Here is a 21,888-nt window from a genome sequence, read left to right on the forward strand (position 1 = left end):
GGAGATAGCCCTTTCCAGGGGCCTCGGTGCTTTCCTGTAGCTTGCTGCCTAGAACTGGGTCCCACTCGGGAGTCTGTTACTGACAGAGGGGGAGAGGGCACTGCAGGTTGCTCAAAGTAAGCATAGGCGAGGTGGCTATCTGCAGTGGCTACAGTCTAGTCCTTCTTGGCCCTCAGGGCTACAGGGTATTGACTTCTAAAACATTCCTTAAATCTTCACTAATCTCAACCAAACTAAGCAAGCAAGTAGTGTTTTGTTTTGCTTTGTTTTTGAGACAGGGTTTCTCTGTATAATAGTCCTGGCTGTCCTGGAACTTGCTTTGTAGACCAGGCTGGCCTCAGACTCACTGAGATCCACCTGCCTCTGCCTCCCAAGTGCTGGGATACCATGGCCTGGCACTTTTTTTTTTTTTTTTAATTTAAAGATTTTATGTGCATGAGTGTCTTGCTTGCATGTATGTATGTACACCATGTACAGTCTCAGTGCCCACAGAAATTAGAAGGGGTTCCAAACCCTAAGAACTGGAGCTACAGATGAGCCACTATGTGGGTGCTAGGAACAGAACCAGGACCCTCTCTCTGCAAGAACAGCCAGGAAGGAATAACTGATTGTCTGCCACGTAGAGGACTCACTTAACTCATATGCAGTCCTTTAGAGTCCTTGTGGTCTTTCGATGAACCGGTAACTTCAGAGATCTGTCTCCAGCCAAGGCGGGGATAGGTAATCTGCCTAGCTCACACTACCAGAAAAGAGCAAAATAGGAGTTGGCAAAGTGACTCAATGGGTCCAAGCCTAACGGCCTGAGTTAGATCACAGGACCGACAGCCAGGAAGAAAGAACTCAAGAACTGCCTCCTTCAAGTTATCCTCTGACCTCCACATGTGCACCAAAGCATATGCACACACACATTAAACAAGTAAATGTTAACAGATGTATCTTTTAGGCCTGTCGTGATGGCACAGGCCTTTAATCCCAATCTCAGCACTCATGAAGCAGAGGCAGGGGATCTTTTTTTTTTTTCCCCTGAGGCACAGTTTCTCTATGTAGCTTTGCCCCTTTCCTGGAACTCACTCTGTAGCTCAGGCTGGCCTCAAACTCACAGAGATCCACCTGGCTCTGCCTCCTGAGTGCTGGGATTAAAGGCGTGCGCCACCACTGCCTGGCGGCAGGGGGATCTTTGTGAGTTTAAGGCCAGCCAGAGCTTCATAGTGAGAGCATACACATCTTTAATCCCAGCACTCGGGAGGCAGAGTGGTAGATCTCTATGAGCTTGAAGCCAGCCTGGTCTTCATGGAGAGGAGTGTAAAGGAGGGAGAACTGCCCTGGAGTCAGTGAATATCATGAGTTGAGGAGACCCAGCTGACAGTCGAGAGGTCATGGTGGCTCTCCGACTCTGTCAAATGCTTTCAGAAAATACGACACTGCAGAGATGTCCCTGGAGAGCTTCGGACTCTCTGAACACTCAGCAGAATGCTAGTGAGAGCATGTTTATGAGGAGATGCCTGAAACCAGGTAAAGAACACTTAGGAAGGGCTAGGCATGTGTGCTGTCCCCCAGGGGACACTGTCTATCCCGCCAGCCATCACAGGCAGTATACCCAGGAAGGTATCGCCTGTAGCCAACAGTTACCAGTAGAATGAAGTCATGTGGATTTGCAAATAAAACATCTTGTGAGCCCAGAGAAAAACTGTTTCCAAGAACTTAACTGTCTCAGAGCAAATCTCAGAAAATTTATAGGATTATAAGTGTATCTAAGACCCCATGAGATAAAAATGTTCAATGCATGGGTCTTAGTTGGGCCACTGGAGTGTGCTAGTAATTTTAAGAGTCCAAGGGCAATCTGATCTATGTGAGATCCTATCCCAACCACACACACACACACACACACACACACACACACACACACACACAATTATATATATACATATATATATCTCACACATACATATTCATACATACTCACATACACACAAACATACACACATATGTCAAGCACTAGAGGTGTAGCTTAGTGGTGGAGTGGTTGCCTTAAAGGGTTGTTTCCTAGCAACTCACACATACACACACACACACACACACACACACACACACACACACACACACAGAGCCAGATTTGGTAAGGCAGGAAGATCGTGAGTTCTAGGTTATCCTCAGCTACCTAACAACTTTGGGGCCAGCCTAGGCTACATAAAAGACTCTGGAGAAGGCCAGATGGTGGTGGTGGTGGTGTACGCCTTTAATACCAGCACTCGGGAGGCAGAGCCAGGCAGATCTCTGTGAGTTTGAGGCCAGCCTGGGCTACAGAGTGAGATCCAGGACAGCCAGGGCTGTTACACAGAGAAACCCTGTCCCTCCCCACTCCATCCCCCCAAAAAAATCCAGATGCAGTGGCACACATCTGTAATCCTAGCACTCCTAAGGTCAGTTAGGAGGGTGAGACAGGAGAATCACCTGGAAGGTTAAGGACTAGCTAGTCTGGAGTATGTATCACAGGCACAGAAATAAGACCCAGCCTCAGCAGGGCAAAAGGCTAGAGCCAATTCCTTAAAGTTGTCTTGATTTCCATGTGTGCTGCGGTGTTCTATCTCTCTCACACACACTTAATAAAAATACACATTTAAAAAAGCTACAATGGCAGTGCAGGAGTTATAGTGACCTCAGAGACAGTGGACATGCTGGGGCTCTCCAGTGTCTCTGCTGGCTATGGTCCACAGCATCAGTATGGCCAGCCAGGAAGCTGATTTGGCAGTAGCAGACTAACATCCCATGCAGTGCCTGGCACATCCAAGATTGTGCTCAACAGTTCAGTTCAGCACTAACATGCACATGGTGTAAATCTAATAGTAAGAGAAGATTTGAAAAGCCTTCCCATTGGAGGATGCCCTGGAGGCCTGTGATGGTTTTGATCATCAACCTGCTTGGAGAAAGGCCTCCGGATACACGGGAGGATGATCAGATTAGGTCAGGCAGGAAGACCCATTCTGTGTGCAGCGCCATCTCACAGGCTTTGGTGCCACACTGAACTGAGGAGGAGAAAGAAGTAGAGCACTGGTGCTCACAGCTGTTTCCTGACTGTGATGTGGTGTGACCGGCCACCTCAAGTTCCTGCTGCCATGACCTGGCCTCAATGGGATAGATCCCCTCTAACTGTAAATCAGAATAAATGCAGCTCTGCCTCCCAAGTTCTGGGATGCTTGAGCCTAAATTTCTATTGCTTTGAAAGCATCCTACCTGACACAGAGTGAAGCAAGTTGGGAATTCAAACCAGGTTTCAACGTTATCAGCGTCCATACTTGTTTCCCACTTATTCAGAGGGGCATTTGCCTGAAATTCCCTATGGAGGGGCTGAGCAGAAGAGGCTGGCTAGCAGCAGATACAAACTGCCGAATCCTAGACAACCTGGACAGGAGACTGAACTTCAAAAGCAGCTTCTCAAGGTAGAGCCAGGCGGGTCTCTGTGAGTTCGAGGCCAGCCTGGTCTACAAAGCGAGTTCCAGGAAAGGCACAAAACTACACAGAGAAACCCTGTCTCGAAAAACAAAAAACAAAACAAAACAAAACAAAACAAAACAAAAGCAAGCAGCTTCTCAATCCATTACAAACCCCACACTCTTGCATGAGTCAAAACGTAACAGGACAATGGCATTTTTATTTACAATTGGACCAGAAAAAGGCATACAGGCATTTATTTAATTAAAAATAATGACGATGATTTAAAAAGTCAGAAAATTGACAATGTTTGAAACCCACCCCCCAAATGAGAACCTTAGGGGGGAAAATGCAAGATTTGAATGAACAAGTAACTCCCAATTACTTTCTACTCTTTGGGTTCCCTTTTCTCTAGCCTGATTTGTGGTGGATGCCGCTTGGTGCTGTGGAGTCAACTGTGAGGCAAGATTGAGAGGTTCACAGATCTGACTGATGATGGTGGCAGGTCCCCAGGAGGCTGGAGCGGTGAGGGGCAGGGTGTGTTCCTAGCATAAGCAGCATCCTGAGCTTTGTCTCCCAGCAGGGTCCCAAAGGACTGGAGCAAAGGCGAGCGGCTGTTACCGCCCCCACACCCAGGGTGGGTTTGGTCTCTCGCTACTTAGGAGCAAAGTCTGTGGCTTGCACAGGGTTCATAGGGGGCTGGGGTGGGGTGGAGGAGCCAGGCCAGGTACGTGAACCTCCTTCCAACTTGAGGAGACCAGTTTCTTGCCTATTCCTAGAAACTGGGAAAGGAGCAATCCAACTTACCTTCCATCTTCCTTCTCAGAGAAGTTTTCTGGGTGTCCCCAAAAGAACTTGCATGGGAGGAAGAGGGGATGGGTCTGGCTAAAAGAACTGAGTATAAATGCTGAGGTTAGGGGCCATGAGGAGAGAGCATCTCTCCCTGGCCACCTCAAGGAAGATCTGAGGACTCCAGACCTGAAAGTGCGGGAAGAGGAGGTCCACCATCACCCTTTAGAAAGAGTGGTGCCCCCTAAGGAAAGGACTGGGGAGCAATCTTGAGGGGCGAGCACCCTAGTGGCCTTAGCCACCTCTTCCCAGACACATACATGGGTGCTTGGCTCTAGAACACTTGGCCCTGACCCAGGGCTTCTTGGCACGAGAACAGTTCACTGCAGGTCTCATCTCTTCCTCGGTGGCCAGCAAACTCTGGCTGCTTTGATGAGGGGAATCCTGCTGTTCTAGGGAACCAGGACATGTCCATGTAATAACCAAGGCCAGAGCTTGCTCCTGGTCAAAACAATGACCAAAGGCCTGGCTGGAAGCCCTGTTTTGGGCGGCAGAGGGCGGGCTGGGGAAGAGAATGGGAGGAGGGGCTGGCAGGGGTTGGTTGGCACTGAGGCTACTGTCCGGGCTGGAGCTGTGCTGTGTCGTGGCATCAGTGGTAAGGATGGGCAACGAGAGGCTTGGAGCCCTCATTGTAGCCCCTGGCGTTCCCTCTTCCAGTTAGTGGTGGGGAAGCCAACAGCTTTGAGGAGCTGATGGGGACAGCGACTAAAACCCTACATTTATCCATCCTGGGTCTGTTTAAAAAATAAAACAAAAAACAAAAAACAAACAAAAAACCCAAACCAAAAAAACCCCTGAATTAACAGGTCAAAAGACTCCTGCTGAAGGCGACTCTCAGCTAAGAAAACCCACAGGAAAACGTACCCTACAGACTGGAATAAGATGAAGGGAATGCAAGGGAGTCCACAGGCCCCCTGCCCCCCATGCAGCCTGGGGATCTAGGAACACTGTGCCAGGAGTTACATTCCAAATGAGCAGGAGTTAATTTATTTGTGTGCCTGCAGTTCCCCACGCAGGGTAGCTTCCTGTCCGAGGATGGAGTGGGCCTCGCGTTGGTCCACCCACTCAGTCTATCTTCACAGCAGCATAGATCTTGCGGACAAACATGTAGGCTGCATAGAAGCCGATGGTCCCTGTGAGCAGCCAGAAGGACAGGACCATGAGGGCGGTGTAGCCGAAGTAGAGGAGAGAAGGGATGAACTCGACAATGTCCAGCTGGGGTGGTGATGGCAGAGAAAAAAGGGACGGACGTTTAGTGCCAGGCAGCTATGAGCGATGACAAACTGTGACACCCACCCTGTGCTCACTAGCTTTATGTCAACTTGACCAAGCTATGGTCATCTGAAAGGGGACCTTAATTGAGAAATGCCTGCATACCCTACCAGCTGTAGGGCACCCTCCACGACCTCTGCATCAGCTCCTGCCTCTGGGTTCCTGCTCTGTTTGAGCTCCTATCCTGACTTCCTTCAGTGAGGGGACTATGACGTGGAAGTGTAAGCCCAATAAACGCTTTTGGTCATGGTGTTTCATGCAGCAGTAGATAAATACTAAGACACACCCCCAGCCCTTCCTGATTTCATGACGCTGACACCCGCCAGATGAAAAGGCTCAGAGTAACAACTAACTCCCAGCTGTGCTAGGGCTAGAGTGCTGCCTTGGGCCTCGTGACCTTGGGGTCAGGGGAGAACTCATGGCTAGGAATGGACACAGCCGCCCCACTTCCTGGTCCACTGTCCCAAAGCAGCACCACAATATTCCTGCACAGCTGGAGCAACATCAGTCGAAAGCGGGGAGGTGTGTGGAGGTTCCCACTTCCTCCAGGCTAAGGACTATGGAGCCATCATCAAACTGCCTCAGTCTACACTCCCGTGACCCTGAGAACGCTTGGGTATCTCAAATAGCTCACAATGCTTTTTATCTTGGAGTACATTGGCCTCTTTTGTGACTAAAGTAGAGGTTAAAGGGATTGGTGATGTGACACCTGCTGGTGGATAGGAACACAGCCCGTCTGGAACCTTAGTACGTGCCCAGTGCACCAGGCCCTGAAGGGTCTGTGCTAGGACTCATGGGCAGAAACACAGCCACAAAATGTGACAAGCCCAGAAAAAAACAATAAAGAAAAATAAAATTAAAGAATAAAATAACACAGGTCCCTGTCTTGAGATCTTCTAAGTCTAAAGGGCGAAGGCCATATTTATAGGTTCCCCTCAAAAGTCCCTGCCATCTCTTGTGTGTGTGTGTGTGTGTGTGTGTGTGTGTGTGCGCGCGCGCGCCTGCAGATGGGGTGAAGGAGGTAGGAGGGGAAAGGAGCAGGACAGTGGTCAAACCAGGAAGGGAATGAGCAAGAAGGAAGGGCTGACAGGGTCCCAAGTTGAGACCTAACAACTTCCTAAACTGTGCAGCAACATCAGCCCAAGGATTCTTTTTGTGTGAGTCAGTTTCAATTAGGTTTCGGTCACCTGACAGTCACAAAGGTTTGGACCTAAACAGGCTGTCGAGATGGGAAGAGTCTAGGAATAAGGCCAAGATACAAGGCACACAGAGACAGGCTGAGGTGAGAAACCGGCCATCACAACTATAGGGACTACCCAGTTAGAGAATGCCAGTATCTGGAGGAAGAGCTTCTGTTGCTGGGTGAGCTTCAGCAGGATCAGCAAACCTTGTCTGAAGGGCCAGAGAGTATTTGTATTTCTTCCTCAGTTTTATAGTTGATGTGCTTTACAACCACTCAACTGCCACTGCAGTGGGAAGGCAGCCAGAAGACATGTGAATGAATGTACACGGCTGTGTCCCAATAAAATGTTCTTCCAAGAGCAGACCAGTGGCCTGTGAGCTAGTCTGTTGACCTCTGAGGCAGATGTGAGCCTCTGCTGGGACTGCAGAAACAGCATCGAGGAATACTGCATCAAATGATCTGGGAAGTCCTCTCCACAACCTGTATTCTGGGGACACTTGGACATTCTGAGTCACCCACGGGACCTGCAGCTCTTACTTTGCAAATACGACTTGGCTGCAGACAGTGGATTGTTTGCCCTTGGGCTCTAGATACCCTAAGTAAAGCATGCAAAATCAAACCTTCAGTGTTGAAGGTGATGTACCCACCAAATCCTCCCTAAACTCCTCTAACTGGCCCATCTGGTTTGCCCCAGTTGCTAAGCCAGACTCCTGTTGATTACTAGCCCACGCTTAACCTGTGTGAACTCAAGACACAAGCCTCCTGCTGGTTCCTTCTCTCTTCACCAGACATACGAGGGCTGATGTGGTTTCTAATGGGTGTGTAAACGGTCTACCTTGGTCTTACTGTGTATGTATTTGTGTGTGCACATGGGTGTGAGGCCAGAAGTCAACACTGGGTGTGTTCCTCAGTCACTTTCCACTTTACTTCTCAGATAGGGCCTCTCAAAACCTGGAACTCACCAGACTGGGTTGGCTGCCCACAAGCTCCAGGCAACCTGTCTCCAGTTCCTCAGCACTGTGTCTACAGGTGCATGCTGCTGTTCTCAGTCTTTTATGTGGGTTCTGGGGGAATCAAACTCAGGTCTTCACACTCACACAGAAACACCTGATGGACGAGCCATTTCCCCAGACTGGTTTTTATCTCTATCCATTTCTTTCAGCTGCTTTTACTTTCACGTCACTGTCCTTCCCCTATGTCTGAGGTAAACACTGTATTACCAGCCTTACTTCCGAGTAGAAGCACCACAGGTGACTCTCTGCCTTTGAGGTGGATAGAGAGTGGTGGAAACCCCGAGTGAGTGAAGTCCGAGTGAATGTGCGTTTTGACATGGGCACAGCCATGTCCAGGACGCCAACGCTGGGCTCAAGAGGAGTGGCAAAGCTTCCCTCCGAGTCTGAGTGTTTCTGAACGCTTAATCAGTGTGTGTGCGCCAAGACTAGCAGCTGCATGCAGCCTCCTCCTTCAACCTTGGACTGCTGGCCTACACAGATCTTCTACCAAGACTAGCCAACCCGTTCCCTGTGCTACAGCCATAAGGAACGCACCGAGACCCAGAGTGGCAGTAGAGCCCTCCTGTCTGGCTTCCCGTACTGTGTCTGTCCTCTCTTCACTCCCTCACCACCCTAGCCAGGGTTCCAGGACTCAAGCCACGTGGGTCACAGCAGAAATGGTCCTGCTACATACATACCCCAGGCTGGCACGTATGACCTTCAACCCCTCCACACTGGCCTCTCAGTGCTAAGATTACAGGCTGTACTGCCTTTATGTTCCAAGTATCTCACAGATTCTGCACACAGCACTCTCACCGTTACTCAGACTGAAGGCTTGTTTCCCAAACACACCAGACAGCTCTAAATGGCTCTGGTCATTTCCACTTTGGGTATGAAAGCACAATCCAGACACTTGGTTTCCTTTCAACAGCCTCCTCCCCCACAACCATCCTGCCCCAGAGAAGGTTAAGGGGGATCTTAAGGAGGGTAGTACCTTGTTAACAAAATAAAAGATGGCATAGACCAGGACGTAGAATGCAGACCCCCCTGAGACGAGGAAATTCCTCCACCACCAGCGGTAATCCTAAGGAGCAAAGAGAGAAAGAGTCACCATAGGCTCCAGGGTATCTTCCCACAGATCTCAGTCAACAGAGGGACTCAAGACTCTGAGTAATAAGAGTCACATTTGGCAGGGTGGTGGTAGCTCACACCTTTAATCCCAGTACTTAGGAGGCAGAGGCAGGTGGATCTTCTGAGTTCGAGGTCAGCCTGGTCTACATAGTGAGTTCCAGGACAGCCAGGGCTACACAGAGAAACCCTGTCTCAGAAAAAGAAAAAAGTCACATTTGGAAGCTTGATTATGATGAAGTCCCATATTTGGATTAATTTCTAAAAACCACAGAATTACAAACTAAAATGGGTAAAATTTTACTGCTTATAAATCATATGTTAACTTAAGATATGGACTTAAAGATCAAATCCAGGCTTACAGTCCAGGCTGGTAGTGGCTCTGGGCTGGCCTACCCTTCTGCACACAGGGGAGACAGGCCAACAATCTGCACCTGACTGGAGAGGATGTGGTGCCGACAAATCAAAGCCATGCAGAGGTGGGCATCATGAATTCCAGTGTAGAGGAAAACGGTTTAAGCAGGAAGCAAGATAGCCCGAGGAGGTACTCACATGGTATATCCACCCTCTACAGTCCCATGAAGATGGTCAGTGCTGGCTGTCCCATCCCACCCCCCGCCTACTGGTCTACTCCCCTTACCTCTGCACACAGCTGGAAGTACACCATGACAATGCTGATTTGTGAACAGGACACCACCAGGATGATGAAAACGAGGAATAGGAAACCGAAGAGGTAATAGAACTGGTTCTCCCAGATTGCCTGTGGGCACAGAGATGGCCTCAATGGCCTGCTGCTTAGCAGCCACTTCCCCAGAAGCCCTCTACCAGGGCTCCTCTGGGGAGGGCTTGTGGCACAGGTGACTAATGTTTGGGTAGACTCCAGACTAAACCTGACAGCATGTAAGAGAATTACTACCCCAATCAAAATTATACAGTAGCTCCTACCACTGAGGCACAGTTCACCCCACACCAGGTGCATGCTTTATCACCACACATAGACCTGTGTAACCTTGGCCTTTTTTGGAAAAAAAAAAAATTATTGAAAAACATTTTTTCATACAATATATTTTGATGTTTTCCTTCTCTCTCAATTCCTCTTGGATGCTCCCCACCTAATTTTATGTTCTTTTTGTCTCTCTTTTAAAAAAAGACAAATAGCTGGGCAGTGGTGGAGCATGCTTTTAATCCCAGCCCTCAGGAGGGAAAGGCAGGAGGATCTCTGAGTTCAAGGCCAGCCTGGTCTACAGAGTAAGTTCCAGGTCAGGCAGGGTTACACAGAGAAACCCTGTCTTGAAAAATCAAACCAAACAAAAACAAACCCTCCCCCCCAACCAACAAAAAGACAAAACAAAAACATCAACAACAATAGCCAAAACCAAGAAACACCCCCCAACCCCTGCAACAAAAATAAAAATAAAAAAAAGGCCCAAACAAAACAAAGCAAAATGAGACAAAGATTCTACAAATATAGCATTGAGTTTGTTCTGTATTGGCCAACTACTCCTGACCTTGGCTTTTCTTCTTTTTTTTCAAGACAGGGTTTCTGTGTAGACCAAGCTGACCAGAGATCTGCCTGCCTCTGCCTCCCAAATGCTGGGATTAAAGGTGTGCACCACCACACCTGGTCCTTGCCTTTCTTAAAAAAACAGTTTAAACATTATTTTGTAAGTATGAATGTTTTGCTTGTATGTTTGTATGTTTGCTTGTATGTGCATGCCTGGTGCCCAGAGGCCAGAAGAGAGCATTGTATCCCTTGAAACTAGAATTCTAGATGATTGTGTACCACTGTGTGGATGCTGGGCATCAGGTTCTCTGGAAGAGCGGCCAGTGAGGAACTTAACTGCTGAGCCATCTCAGCAGCCCCAGCTTGGCCTTTTCTAGCTGAGGAAGTCAAAGCTCTGGTGACTGGTTCAGGGTCCCAAGACACCAGGAGAGCCCATGGAACCTACTGTGGGGACAGAGCAGCAAACATCTGTGGTTACCCTAGGTAGGGGAGGGAAGGGCTACTCTTGTGGAATAGCAGGGACCTATAGAGTACTGACATGGCACTACTGGGCTGGACAGCTGAGTCAGCTGCATACATACTCTGGAGGAACCCTCCTGCTAGCTTTCATGTTGGTACTTCTAGGCAGGAGTGCTCACCATCATGGTGGTAGCATTTTCTGAATGCTGAGCCTGTTTCCATTTGTTCCAGTCTCACAATGATCCTGACAGTTGGGGATCCTTCTGTCTGCTTGCCTGAAGTTTTAGGTAAGAGATTGGCAGGTGAAGAGGGTGAGGGTTCAGGAATGGAAGCAGATGCAACAGTGCTATCAATCACCGTTGCAAATGACTGCATCACTGAAGCAGCTTCCATGTGCTGAGCCCTTTCCATGCATCAGCCCCTCATGCACAGCATGTCTCCATTATCTCTCACAACTGTCCTGATAGTCAGGACCATTGTCAAATTTAAGGGTGAAGAAGGGGGCTCCTGCAGTTTCACAGAGAGCAAGAAGCAGAGTGCCTAAGTGAGGGCAAGAGATCAGGCTCCTGTGGCAAGGCTGCATGTAGAGAGGTGGGGAGTCAGCAGTACTCACACTGAAGATGAAGAACAGCTCGATGAACATGGCACCGAAGGGCAGGATCCCAGCCATGAGGATGCTGCAACAGAGAAGGAGTGTTGATGGTGCACAGAGACCCCGGCCATTGGGAAGCCCAGGCCCCTCTGAGCATCAGTCCGAGATGTCTACATGGTGGCAGTTCTAAGGCTTTGTCATGCTATGACACCATTATTTCTTCTTGAGAAAAGAGCAGGGTGGGCAAAACTCTCTTCAGTTCATAGGTGGGAACTCAGGTACAATGGTGGGTGACCTGCCCAAGGTTCAGATGGTCATCTTTTTTATTTCTTTTAAATACAATTATTCCATGTGGCTTTTTGGTTTTGGGATATTGGGGATTGAACCTAGGGTAGTATGTAACTTAGGCAAGTAAGTATTCTGCCACTGAGTTTTTTTATTTTTATTTTTTTTTTAATTAAAAAAATTAAAAAAAAAATTTCCGGAGCTGAGGACCGAACCCAGGGCCTTGTGCTTGCTAGGCAAGCACTCTACCACTGAGCTAAATCCCCAACCCCTGCCACTGAGTTATAGCCCCAGCTTTTCTACCTCTGCTTCTCTGACCTAGTTTCTAGGCAGACATCAAGTCTGTAGCACTTGCCTTCACTGTGGCATGAAGCTGAGCTTGCAGGCTATCCAACACTTGTTGCTGCTACAAGGTGATCTCAGCACCCTTCTGGGAAGGTAGCCTCTTTATGTTCTCCTAAGGAGATGTCTTAGGAGAGGACTGGGCCTTGCCCACCCCAGAAGTCCCCGGTTTACCTCTGCCAAAACTCACCCCACAAATCGATTCATGTACCACCGTTGTTCGGGGATCTGCCGGGGAATCTGGTTTGTCCGCACAGGGTTGTCATACGGCTGCTTGCGGAAGCCGAAGTAGTAGCCCAGGTAGACGAGGGGCAAGGAGATCCCGAACCACATGCACAGCAGAGCCACCATGGTGGGAAACGGAACCTGTGGACACAGTGCTATGAGGCCCTCACAGGCCCTGATACCTAGCATGGAAGCCATGCAAGTGGTGGTGGGGGAGTGGGCAGCTCTGGGCTCCAGGGAAGGAGAAGCCACATGCGCAGCAGGGCCACTGTGGTGGGGAAGGTCCAGCAGACTTTTCCGCCCAGGGCACCTGGCCTGAATCTCTAGAGGCCAAGAATTTCCTGTGGGGAGAGCAGAGTGTAGATGGGGGCCATGTGAGCTTCCAGTGAAGATGGAACCTCAGCATCCCAGGAGCTCATCATCCAGGGAAGTGGGAACTGAGAACTCCAAGGGGCTGTGAAGGGGCCAGAAGGAAAGGACACAGCATGAGGTCTGCTGGGTGAAGAGAAAAAGGGAAAAGGCAAACCTGTTCCAGTTTGGTTAAAATGAAACACCACAAATTCTTCCAACTGGGGAAAGCAGGGCATAAGGCCTGGAGTTATAAAAGGACTCCATTTTAATAAAATTCATTTTTTAGACAGGGCCTCATGTATCCTAGGTTGGCCTTGAACCCACTATATAGCAAAGGATGACCTTGAATTTCTGACCCTCTGTCTTCACCTCCTGGGTGCTGGGACTAGAAGGCATGCACTACCGTGGTGAGTTCGTGAAGTGCTGGGAATGGCACTCAGGGGTTCAAGCATGCTAGGCAAGCACTCTATTAACTGAACTACATCCTATGCCCCCCAATTCAATGTTTGCATCTGTATGTGTCTGAAAGGCTGACAATGAAAAGTTAAGAGTACTTCCTTGGATGGGGTATGGGGTTGAACTGAGTTTTTCATCTCCCTCATCATCTGAATAGTCATTTTCTCTAAGACTTGTGCAAAAAGAAGTGTGCATTAAGATGGGAACGTAAGCCTGTGCTTACATTAAATCAGTATAAAGTAAAAACAGAACTACAGTGTGGCCCAGCTATATCACTTGGGTATACACATAAAGGATTCGAAGTCATAACACCACAGAGGTACTTGCACATCCATTAATTGCTGCACTAGTCACAATAGCCAGGAAATGGAACTGTACAGAAGATAAAGAAAACGAAATAATGACAGGTTGCAGGAAATGGATGGAATTAGAAACCATTATGTTAAAATAAGCCAGATTCCAAAAGACAGCTACTGAGTGTTTTCTCTTATATGTAGAACCTAGACTTAAAATTTCGTGGGTATATGTATGTGTATGTGCATGTGTAACTTGTGAAACTAGAAAGGGGATCATCAGACGGAAGGAAGAGATCTTCAAGGAGGGGGAAGTAGGGTAATGGAATACATGTGATAAGAAAGCAGAAGTTGGGAGTTAGTGGGGGAAGGAAGGGGACCAGCCAGAGGGGGGAGGGGATAAGGAGAAGGGCAGTGGGTGAGGGGAATGAATGAGAACATAGTGATACATATGTGTAAAATGCCATAATGGAATGTATTACTTTGTATGCCAACCTAAAAATCAATAAAAAAAGAGAGCATGTTACATGTTTAGAACAGCATTTATTACAATAGCATAATTTGTCTGTTATAATTTTTAAATCACAATCTCATTTGAAACATCTCTGTTGAAGGAAAAAGACCGAAAGAACATCTATCAAAGACCTCTGCAGTGTTAGCCTCTGAGTGGTTCCACTGAGGTTCTGTGCTCTGTAGACAGTCCACCATGAATACTGAGGCTTCCTACGCTGCTGGGAAGCAGCAGTCTGTACTCGAACCCGATCCAGAGCCCTTAGCAGACACACACTCTCAGCACACTAAGCTAGGGTGGCAAACAGAGACTTGACCAAGGGCCCATTCTCCCACGCGCCCTCGGCCACAGAGCCTGGAGTTCCACTCAGAGTCTGAGAAGCTGCTGGCAACAGCACAGCCTGGGGCCAACGAGTACTCCACTCTAGAGTGTGCTGACAGGAGCGGAGGTGAGCCCTCTGCCCTTAGCCACTCACACCAAGCAGCTCTCCTTTGCTTGAGACACGGGGAATTCCCCAGCTGGCCCCTGGAGTGTGGAAACCTCCCTTTAGAGAAGTGAACTATGGCCAGCTGTTTCAGGCCTGCAGAAAGGCCAGGCCGAGGGCCAGGGCACTGGCAGATGATAGCTGGGCAATGCTGGGGAAACCCCAGCCAACCCTCCACCCCTACAGCTGGGAACAGAACTCCGGGGACTCAGAAAAGGGAAGGGAAGAAGGGAACAACAGGAAGTGACTTTAGGGAGTAGAGCTGAACAGTTTGAGCAAGGAGAGGGGTGGGACAGTGGGGAACACACTTACTGCTCCTGATGAGTGCTTTCCCCAGATGAAGCAATTCAACACAAAGCAAATGCCGAACACCACACCAGGATACAGTGTCGCCGTCTGTGAGCAAGAGGAACAGGTTGGCTCCTTCTTGGTCTCTGGGATCCGGATTCTCAGACTAGAAGACCAGAGGCTTCATGCCATCTGGTCCTTTGGGTTCAGCTCAAGCAGGTCCTGCTCTATGAGACACTTTGTAGAACCCTGAAACTACCTTTTCCTTATCCTCATCCCACTTTCTAATTACAAATGGTACCCAACTTAGGAAGGTTCTGCTTAGGATCTTTTGAACTGGTGATGGACTGACAGTTAAAGGCATTCCGTAGCAACCACACCACATTTGGTGTGTTAGATGCACATTCATCTCAGGACACCATCAACTGAGATGAAACCTCACGGAGACAACAGAGCCCCTGCACGCAGCTCTGCTGCCCGACCTATCAATGTCTGTCTCCCAACACACTCCAAATCCTGTCCTCTACTGTATTCTTATCACACAACCCAGTAGCTACTCAATTAAGTATTTGCATCACAAATCAATTAATATAACACTATCAGAAAATATGTATGTCTAGGCTCCGACTCCAAACCACTTAAAGTAACGGTTCAGTTTTAATGCATCTTAAGGATGGCAACTGTGGGTTCCACTTGTATCCTCTCACTTGACCCTCACTACAGGTTTTGAAGAGACTCTGTTAAAAGATGAGGGTATCCCTCCACTCCAGTTTATCAATGGTGAGCAGAGGTGGGAATCTAGACAGCCTGCCTCCAAAGCCCACTCTTGATATCCTGCAATGTAATCTCATCAGCCTTGGGCTAGAAGCCAGGCACCAAAGCCACAGGCTCACACTGAGTCTCATTCTTCCACACTAGGATCTAGGCATCCCAGTGGGTCACTAAGCACAATAACCAAGGCCCTCGTATCTTAAGCAACCAGCACTCAAACTGCACTAATTCTTCTCTGGCTCACTGCTGTCCCCATCCAACAGCTAGTCACTGCTCCTGCAGAGTCTTGTTCCCTAGGTCTTCATGTAGGTCATCAACACCCGTGGGAGGAGTGTACCAGGGGCTATATGCTGCAAGGTAGATGCAACCATGCCACTGGAGAGATGGGAAGCAGAAGCTCAGAGGCTGTTCGTGATTATTTGTCAAGAAAAGCCAAGTCAAGACTAGGATCTTGGCAATTCCAGAATCTTGGGTGCTACTTAAAATCTTCAAGGCCCAGTTCAAATGTCAAGATGTCTTTTCCTTTTTGTTCTTTTTCATTCTGCTGTGTAGCAGAGAATTCCTCATCTTCCTTTCTGGCTGAAACTTAATAGTCTGGACACCAGGTCTGATATCAGGCACAGAAAGAGGAAGAAAGTTCCTGGGAGAACCCCAGCCCTGCACCACCCCATTTCTATGGACTTTTCTACCTCCAAGATGTCTCTTCACTCCGGTAGTTGGCATGTCGGCTAGCTGTTACACAAGCCTGGCCTCTTTCTCTGGCAGGCAATTCTTTCTAGTCTGCTGGGCATGGTATCCTCCTGCGATGTTGCTGATCGCTCTGAATCCGCTATTCTCTTGCTTGAGCCACTGGACAATGCAAGCTAAAAGTCACCCAAGTTCAATCCCCTTATCACTTTATGGACGAAGCATCTGCAGCTCTGAGAAATCCTTTTATAAGCTTAAGAGAGCCTTCTAGAACTGTTGACTGTGGGCCCTAGCCTAAAAAATCCCCACTGGGGCATGCCTATGCTTCTGAGCAGTAGGAGAGTGTCTCAGGCCCTACCAAATGCTGGGAGGAAGAGGAGGAGGAGGAGGAGGAGGAGGAGGAGGAGGAGGAGGAGGAGGAGGAGGAGGAAGAGAAGGAGGAGGAGGAGGAGACGACACTTACACAGAAGGCTCCTTTCTTCCACCGATGGCCTTTTAGAGTTCGGTAGAGACGGCCAGCTGAAAATCCACCAAATACCCTGTTGTGGGAAAAGGCAGAAACCACGAGGGGTCTTGTACACGGTGTGAAGCAGGCTTGTGCCAGCCCCTGGGAACATCCTCACATACACTTACCCCATGAACATGAAGAGGAAGCAGGCAGTGGTCATGAGAGCTCCCCGGCTGGAGGGTGACAGCATCCCAAGCATGGCCACAACTACAGAGGGAAGCGGAGGGCAGAGTCAGGATCAGGGTGTCTATCTGGCCTGAAGCTTCTGATGGGCAGACTCAGAGGATGCTAGACAAACGAGGCTAGGAGAGACCCCCTTCCTCCTTGGCCTTTATGAGAGCACGGTTCTCTTCAGAAAAAGTCTGGGTTGCAGCTGGGCTTGGGGCTGGAGCAGCTGCTAGGCCTTGGCTGTCTGAATCTAACCACAGCTTCTAGTCCTAAGAGTCCTTGGATGAACCACATAATGGGCCGAGAGCATTCTGAATGCCTACAAGCTGAATGTAACTTGACTATGGAAAATGAAAGTTTTAGACACAGAAACTGAAGCCCAACAAGACTAAGCGGCTGTCTAGTTACAAAGCTTAAAGGCATGAGGGCGCGAGATACACACTTAGGCAGACTGACTCCAGACCTGTCTGTAAGTACTAGAGATTAGTGAGAGGTTTTCTAGAGTATTGAGAAAAGTCCTGCTGTACGGTGGCACAGGCAGAAAAAGTGAGGGTTCACTTTAGCCTGGACTACATATAAGACCCAGCCTTGAAGGGAAAAAAGAGGAGAGAGGGAGAGACCTGAGTTAGCCCTGACCCTGACAGTGAGTTTGGGCTAGCTGCTTATTCTAAGGAAAGAATGAAGTTAGCCTCTTGGTACTGATGTGCACTTCCCTGACCAAGTTCTCAGGATGGCTCTTATGTAAACAGAGCTGAAAAATAGTGAGGAGAATCACTTGGGGCTGCTGTCCAGAAAGCCTGTTCCAGGGAGACAAGCCTACGGTGGCTATACCTCCAGATCAGGCCATGTTCCTCTGATCCCCATACCCCACCTACATGGCCCACTCACAGACCTACATGGCCCACTCACAGATCACGATGAGGATCATGCAGAAGAGCTGAATGCCTGAGCCCAGCAGAGAGCTGAGGATCATGGGGTACTGGGGTGGCCTGAAGACATCACCGTGCACAAGCTTCCACCCAGACTCCTCCATAGTGTCTTCCTACAGCAAAGGGCAGAGAGCGAGGTAGGTTTGTGTGGTCAGGGAGGCTCCTGCAGGGAACACCCCTATAGACCCAGGCTGCTCCATCAAACCAGCACCATTCTGCCACAGGCTTCTCAGAGGAATGCTACATGGGGAAAGGAGGCCAAGAACAGGATGCTTGAAGCTGCAGGAAAAAAGTTCCCTAATTCCACAAAACAAGAGAATGGGAAACAATGCAAATACCAGCACACTAAAATGTTAACTTAATAGTCTTGGTTGGTGAAAGTCTGAAGTAATTTATTTTTTCTGATTATAAATAAAAGGTGTATTTATTTGTATAAAAAGTGGTATATGTCATGAAATTCAAATGAATTTAAAGAAACAGAAAATGTGTAGTATATTAAAAAAAATTAAAAACACAGAAAAGGCCAAGTGCAGTGGTATGCACCTGCAGTCTTAGCACTTGGGAGGGTAAGGCAGAAGGATTGAGAGTTCAAGGTCAGTCTGGGCAATGTGACAAGAGACTGTTTCCCAACATTTGTGTTCACACAGACACATACTTTTCTATGTGGTAGAAAGATCTAAACAATAAAATGATCTATATATGTGAGTAATGTTTACACATTAACACAAAATGATACCATTATTTTCTTTAGTCTTGTTTCTTTTATCTATGTTTATTCATGTACACACATGAATAGTTTTAAATAATAAATAGAGGGTCATACCATGTACTTTGTACTTTCAAGTGATATATGATTTTGAACATTTCTCCATGTTAATCTTTTTTTCTTTTTGTTTTTTGGAGATAGGGTCTCACTTTGTATGGGACTTACTCTGTAGACCAGGCTGTCCTGGAACTCAGAGATCTGACTGCCTCTGACTCCTGAGAGCTGAGATTAAAGGTGTGTAACACCACGGGCTCTCATATCAATTCTGCTAACGATTTTGATTGGGTGTATATGTTCCTGTGTATGTACATGTGAGGTCAGAGGTCAACTTTGGGCATCTTCCTCAATTGCTCTCCACCTTATTTTTTGAGACACAGTCTCTCTCTGGACTTCAGGGTCCATCCGTCTGATCCTTCAGCAGGGTTATAGATGCATGCTGCCATCCCTAGCTTTACATGTGTACTGAGGATCCAAACTCATGTTTGTGTGGGAAAGCAAACACTTTACCAACTAAGCTACCTCCATAGTCCCACAACTGGTACTACAAAAAAGAAAAAAAAAGAAAAGAAAGAAAAAGAAGGCTTATGTGGTGGCGTATACCTGTGGTCCGGCATTCAGAGGCTGAGGCAGAAGGATCTCTAGTTTGAAAGAGCCCAGGTAACAGTGAGACCCTGTCTCAAAAAAAGAAAAGAAAAAAAAAAAAATCTGTGCTATTTACCTGTCCCAAGACCACTCTCCACTCTTATGACAGTTTGAATCTGAATGTTTTTTTCGGGGGGGGGGGGGGGGGGCGCTATTCCTGAAGTATAAAAAAAATTTCAAACAAGACATATTGGCTCACGTCTGTAATAATAACACCAATACTAATCTCAACAACAAATATTGAAGTATCATGTCATAATTGTCTATGTGTAATTTCTTGTCTATAAATACATAAGAAATGTTCAGTACATAAGAAATTTTAGGATTTTTTAATTTTTTTGTTAGCCGTGGTGATGGTAATTTTTTTGTCTTTTTCTTTTTTTGGATACTTGTTGACTTGAACTCACTATATAGATCAGGCTGACCTTGAACTCATAGAGCTCCATCTGCCTCTGCCTCCCAAGAAATAATAGGCATGAATGACCATGCTGGGCCTTGCTGTTTTTCATACAAGGTCTTGCTATGGAGCCAAGTCATCTCAAATTAGAGATTCTCCTGCGTCAGCCTACTGAGTGCTAGGATCACAGGTACATAATATTATGCCTGGCTCTAGTATTGAATTAAAAAAAAGATTATATTTATTTATTTAATTGTGTGTGGGGAATATGTATGCATAACAATGTGTCAGAGGACAATTTGTGGGAGTTGGTTCTTTACTTCCACCATGTGTGTACTAGGGTTCAAACTCAGGTTGTCAGGCTTGGTGGCAAGCACCTTTACCATGATGTGCCATCTCAAAAACTCTACTTTAAAATTTAAAAAATGACAAATTAACCAAGTTTTCTTTCTGTGAATTCTTTCAAACCTACCACTTCGGGTGATTAGGAAATGTTTTGTGTTTCCTTTTCAATGCCTTTGAGGTTTATTCTATGATCTCTCACACACGTGTGTGTGCATGCACATGCAAGCACACAGGCCTGGCAGGTGGAGAGCCCTACTGTTCCCTGGGCCTCCCTCTTCCAGTCCACCCCGCCCCAGCCAAGACCTCGTACAATGTCATCCTCCTTGTTGTAGTTGGCGATGTCCTTCCGCAGGGTCCGGATAATAATCATGCTGAGGATGCCTGTGAATGACAGGGGTGAGGTGGGATGGGGGTGGGGAGGGGTGAGCACTGCTAACAGTGGTCTAGCCCCAGGCCCTTTTTTAACAGGGCCTGGTCAGGAGGCCACCCCAAACCCTCTCATATAAGCAGTCCACTCCAGCTGAGAAGGGGGTGTGAAGAGAAGGAAACTGTTGAGATGGGAGAGATGGCTGCAGGATGCTGCTCTTTGTGTCAGGGAGGAGAGTGTACTGGAAATGTCCTGAATGACAGACTTCCACCCATGCATCAAGACTCACCTGGGGTGGTACCTTTACCTCTCTATATCCCTCAATAGTTCAGGGTACACCACCATCACTCTGCCTCATCTGTCCTGTCTCCCTCTCTAGGTAGCGGCATGGTGGACAGGAAATGGGTTTCATGACCCTGAGCTCACTTTATGCTTTTACGCTTAGCTCCTGAGCTGTGAACTGGAGCTCGTAAAGCCAGGGCGGCAGCCAGGCCCTGGGTAGGCAGTGGATAAGCAGGAGCTGCTGCTCCCTTTGCCTCTCATAGGATGGAAGCAATCGTCCTCATTCTACCTCTGCCCAACATTTCCCCACCCGGCTTTCTACCAAGCTTGTCTTACCGCAGAACCACGTTTCTGGGGTTGTTGAATGAGTCAATGACTGCACAGACAAATGTATCTGCTTTTCTCTAGCAAGCTCATCAGAGCAGAGACCAATTCCTGTGCACTGTCGTACACACGAGGCCTAGCACAGGGACATGGTAAGGGACTGTGTCTGACCACACCTGGCCCTGACAACACTCTAGAAATGCACCCACCACTCCACCTTCACTACTCAGAGCTCTCACCTGATAGGAAGAAGACCACGACGACAGAGTTAATGATAGAAAACCAGTGGATCTGTACATCACTCATGGTTAGGTAAGTGTCCCAGCGAGAGGCCCATTTGATGTCACTTTCCTAGCAGGCAGGAGGAAGCAGAGTCAGGCCTCCTGCAGGACAGAGAATCCCAGCCCAGAGCAAACCCTCCTCCCCTGGCCAGAGCAGGCATTCTGTCTCACCTCCCAGTGCACAGAGTAGGTGAAGTACAGCTGATTCTCCTTAGTGGGGTCAATTTCTTGGGGCGAGGAGTTGGTACCCTCAGGTAGAATACATGGACTCTTCTCATCTGTTTTGAGGTCTGGGAGAGACAGAGATCCAGTCTGCTCTCCCAGTGGCCAGTGCTACTCCCCCAGGCAGGGCTGCTCTGTAGATGTCTCAAGGTTGCCCTGCCTTCAGGGCTGAGAGGAGGTTGTGAGCACAGAGGTAACTGACTTTAATAGCTACACTCCCTGGAGCCCTGGCTTTCCTAAGGGACTTCAGGAGTAAAAAGGTATGCACATGGCGGAGGGAGGGAGAGTCTAATTCCTTCCATCCAAAAAGCAGTGGGCCTTCTACATTGGACCTAAACATCCACTGACTCATTCGCCATTCCATCAGGCCCACTCGGCGCGCACCACGGTGGCTCCTTCTGTCAGCTTGTTTGCTCACTCACCCAGTCATCCTTCCTGTAGTAACCCAACCCTCTCATGCCTCCCTCTTTCAGTCACTCATCTGTTGCTGCCATCCACCACCTCATCTAGTCAGCCGACATATCGGCACCGTGCTGTCAAGAAAGGACAGAGTGCA

The 21,888-nt window shown here is 48.1% G+C and overlaps 1 protein-coding gene across 3 annotated transcripts in view; it reads right to left on the bottom strand.

The window, feature by feature from the left end:
* Window positions 1-3,629: 3,629 nt before the first annotated feature.
* The window catches only part of Tm9sf4 (transmembrane 9 superfamily member 4), a 46,159-nt gene continuing 27,900 nt past the window's right edge, over window positions 3,630-21,888 (bottom strand). For all 3 annotated transcript variants that reach the window (XM_036184751.1, XM_036184750.1, XM_036184752.1), the window contains 12 exons: window positions 21,282-21,400; window positions 21,069-21,180; window positions 20,167-20,237; window positions 17,687-17,819; window positions 16,735-16,816; window positions 16,565-16,640; window positions 14,668-14,751; window positions 12,226-12,401; window positions 11,430-11,493; window positions 9,494-9,613; window positions 8,720-8,809; window positions 3,630-5,493 (listed from right to left, as the gene is read on the bottom strand). In XM_036184751.1, coding sequence (XP_036040644.1) covers window positions 5,344-5,493; window positions 8,720-8,809; window positions 9,494-9,613; window positions 11,430-11,493; window positions 12,226-12,401; window positions 14,668-14,751; window positions 16,565-16,640; window positions 16,735-16,816; window positions 17,687-17,819; window positions 20,167-20,237; window positions 21,069-21,180; window positions 21,282-21,400 — 1,277 coding nt within the window. In that variant the 3' untranslated portion in view covers window positions 3,630-5,343. The remainder of the gene's footprint in view (window positions 5,494-8,719; window positions 8,810-9,493; window positions 9,614-11,429; window positions 11,494-12,225; window positions 12,402-14,667; window positions 14,752-16,564; window positions 16,641-16,734; window positions 16,817-17,686; window positions 17,820-20,166; window positions 20,238-21,068; window positions 21,181-21,281; window positions 21,401-21,888) is intronic.

This window comes from Onychomys torridus, chromosome 4 (genome assembly GCF_903995425.1).
Source record: "Onychomys torridus chromosome 4, mOncTor1.1, whole genome shotgun sequence".
NCBI lineage: Eukaryota > Metazoa > Chordata > Mammalia > Rodentia > Cricetidae > Onychomys > Onychomys torridus.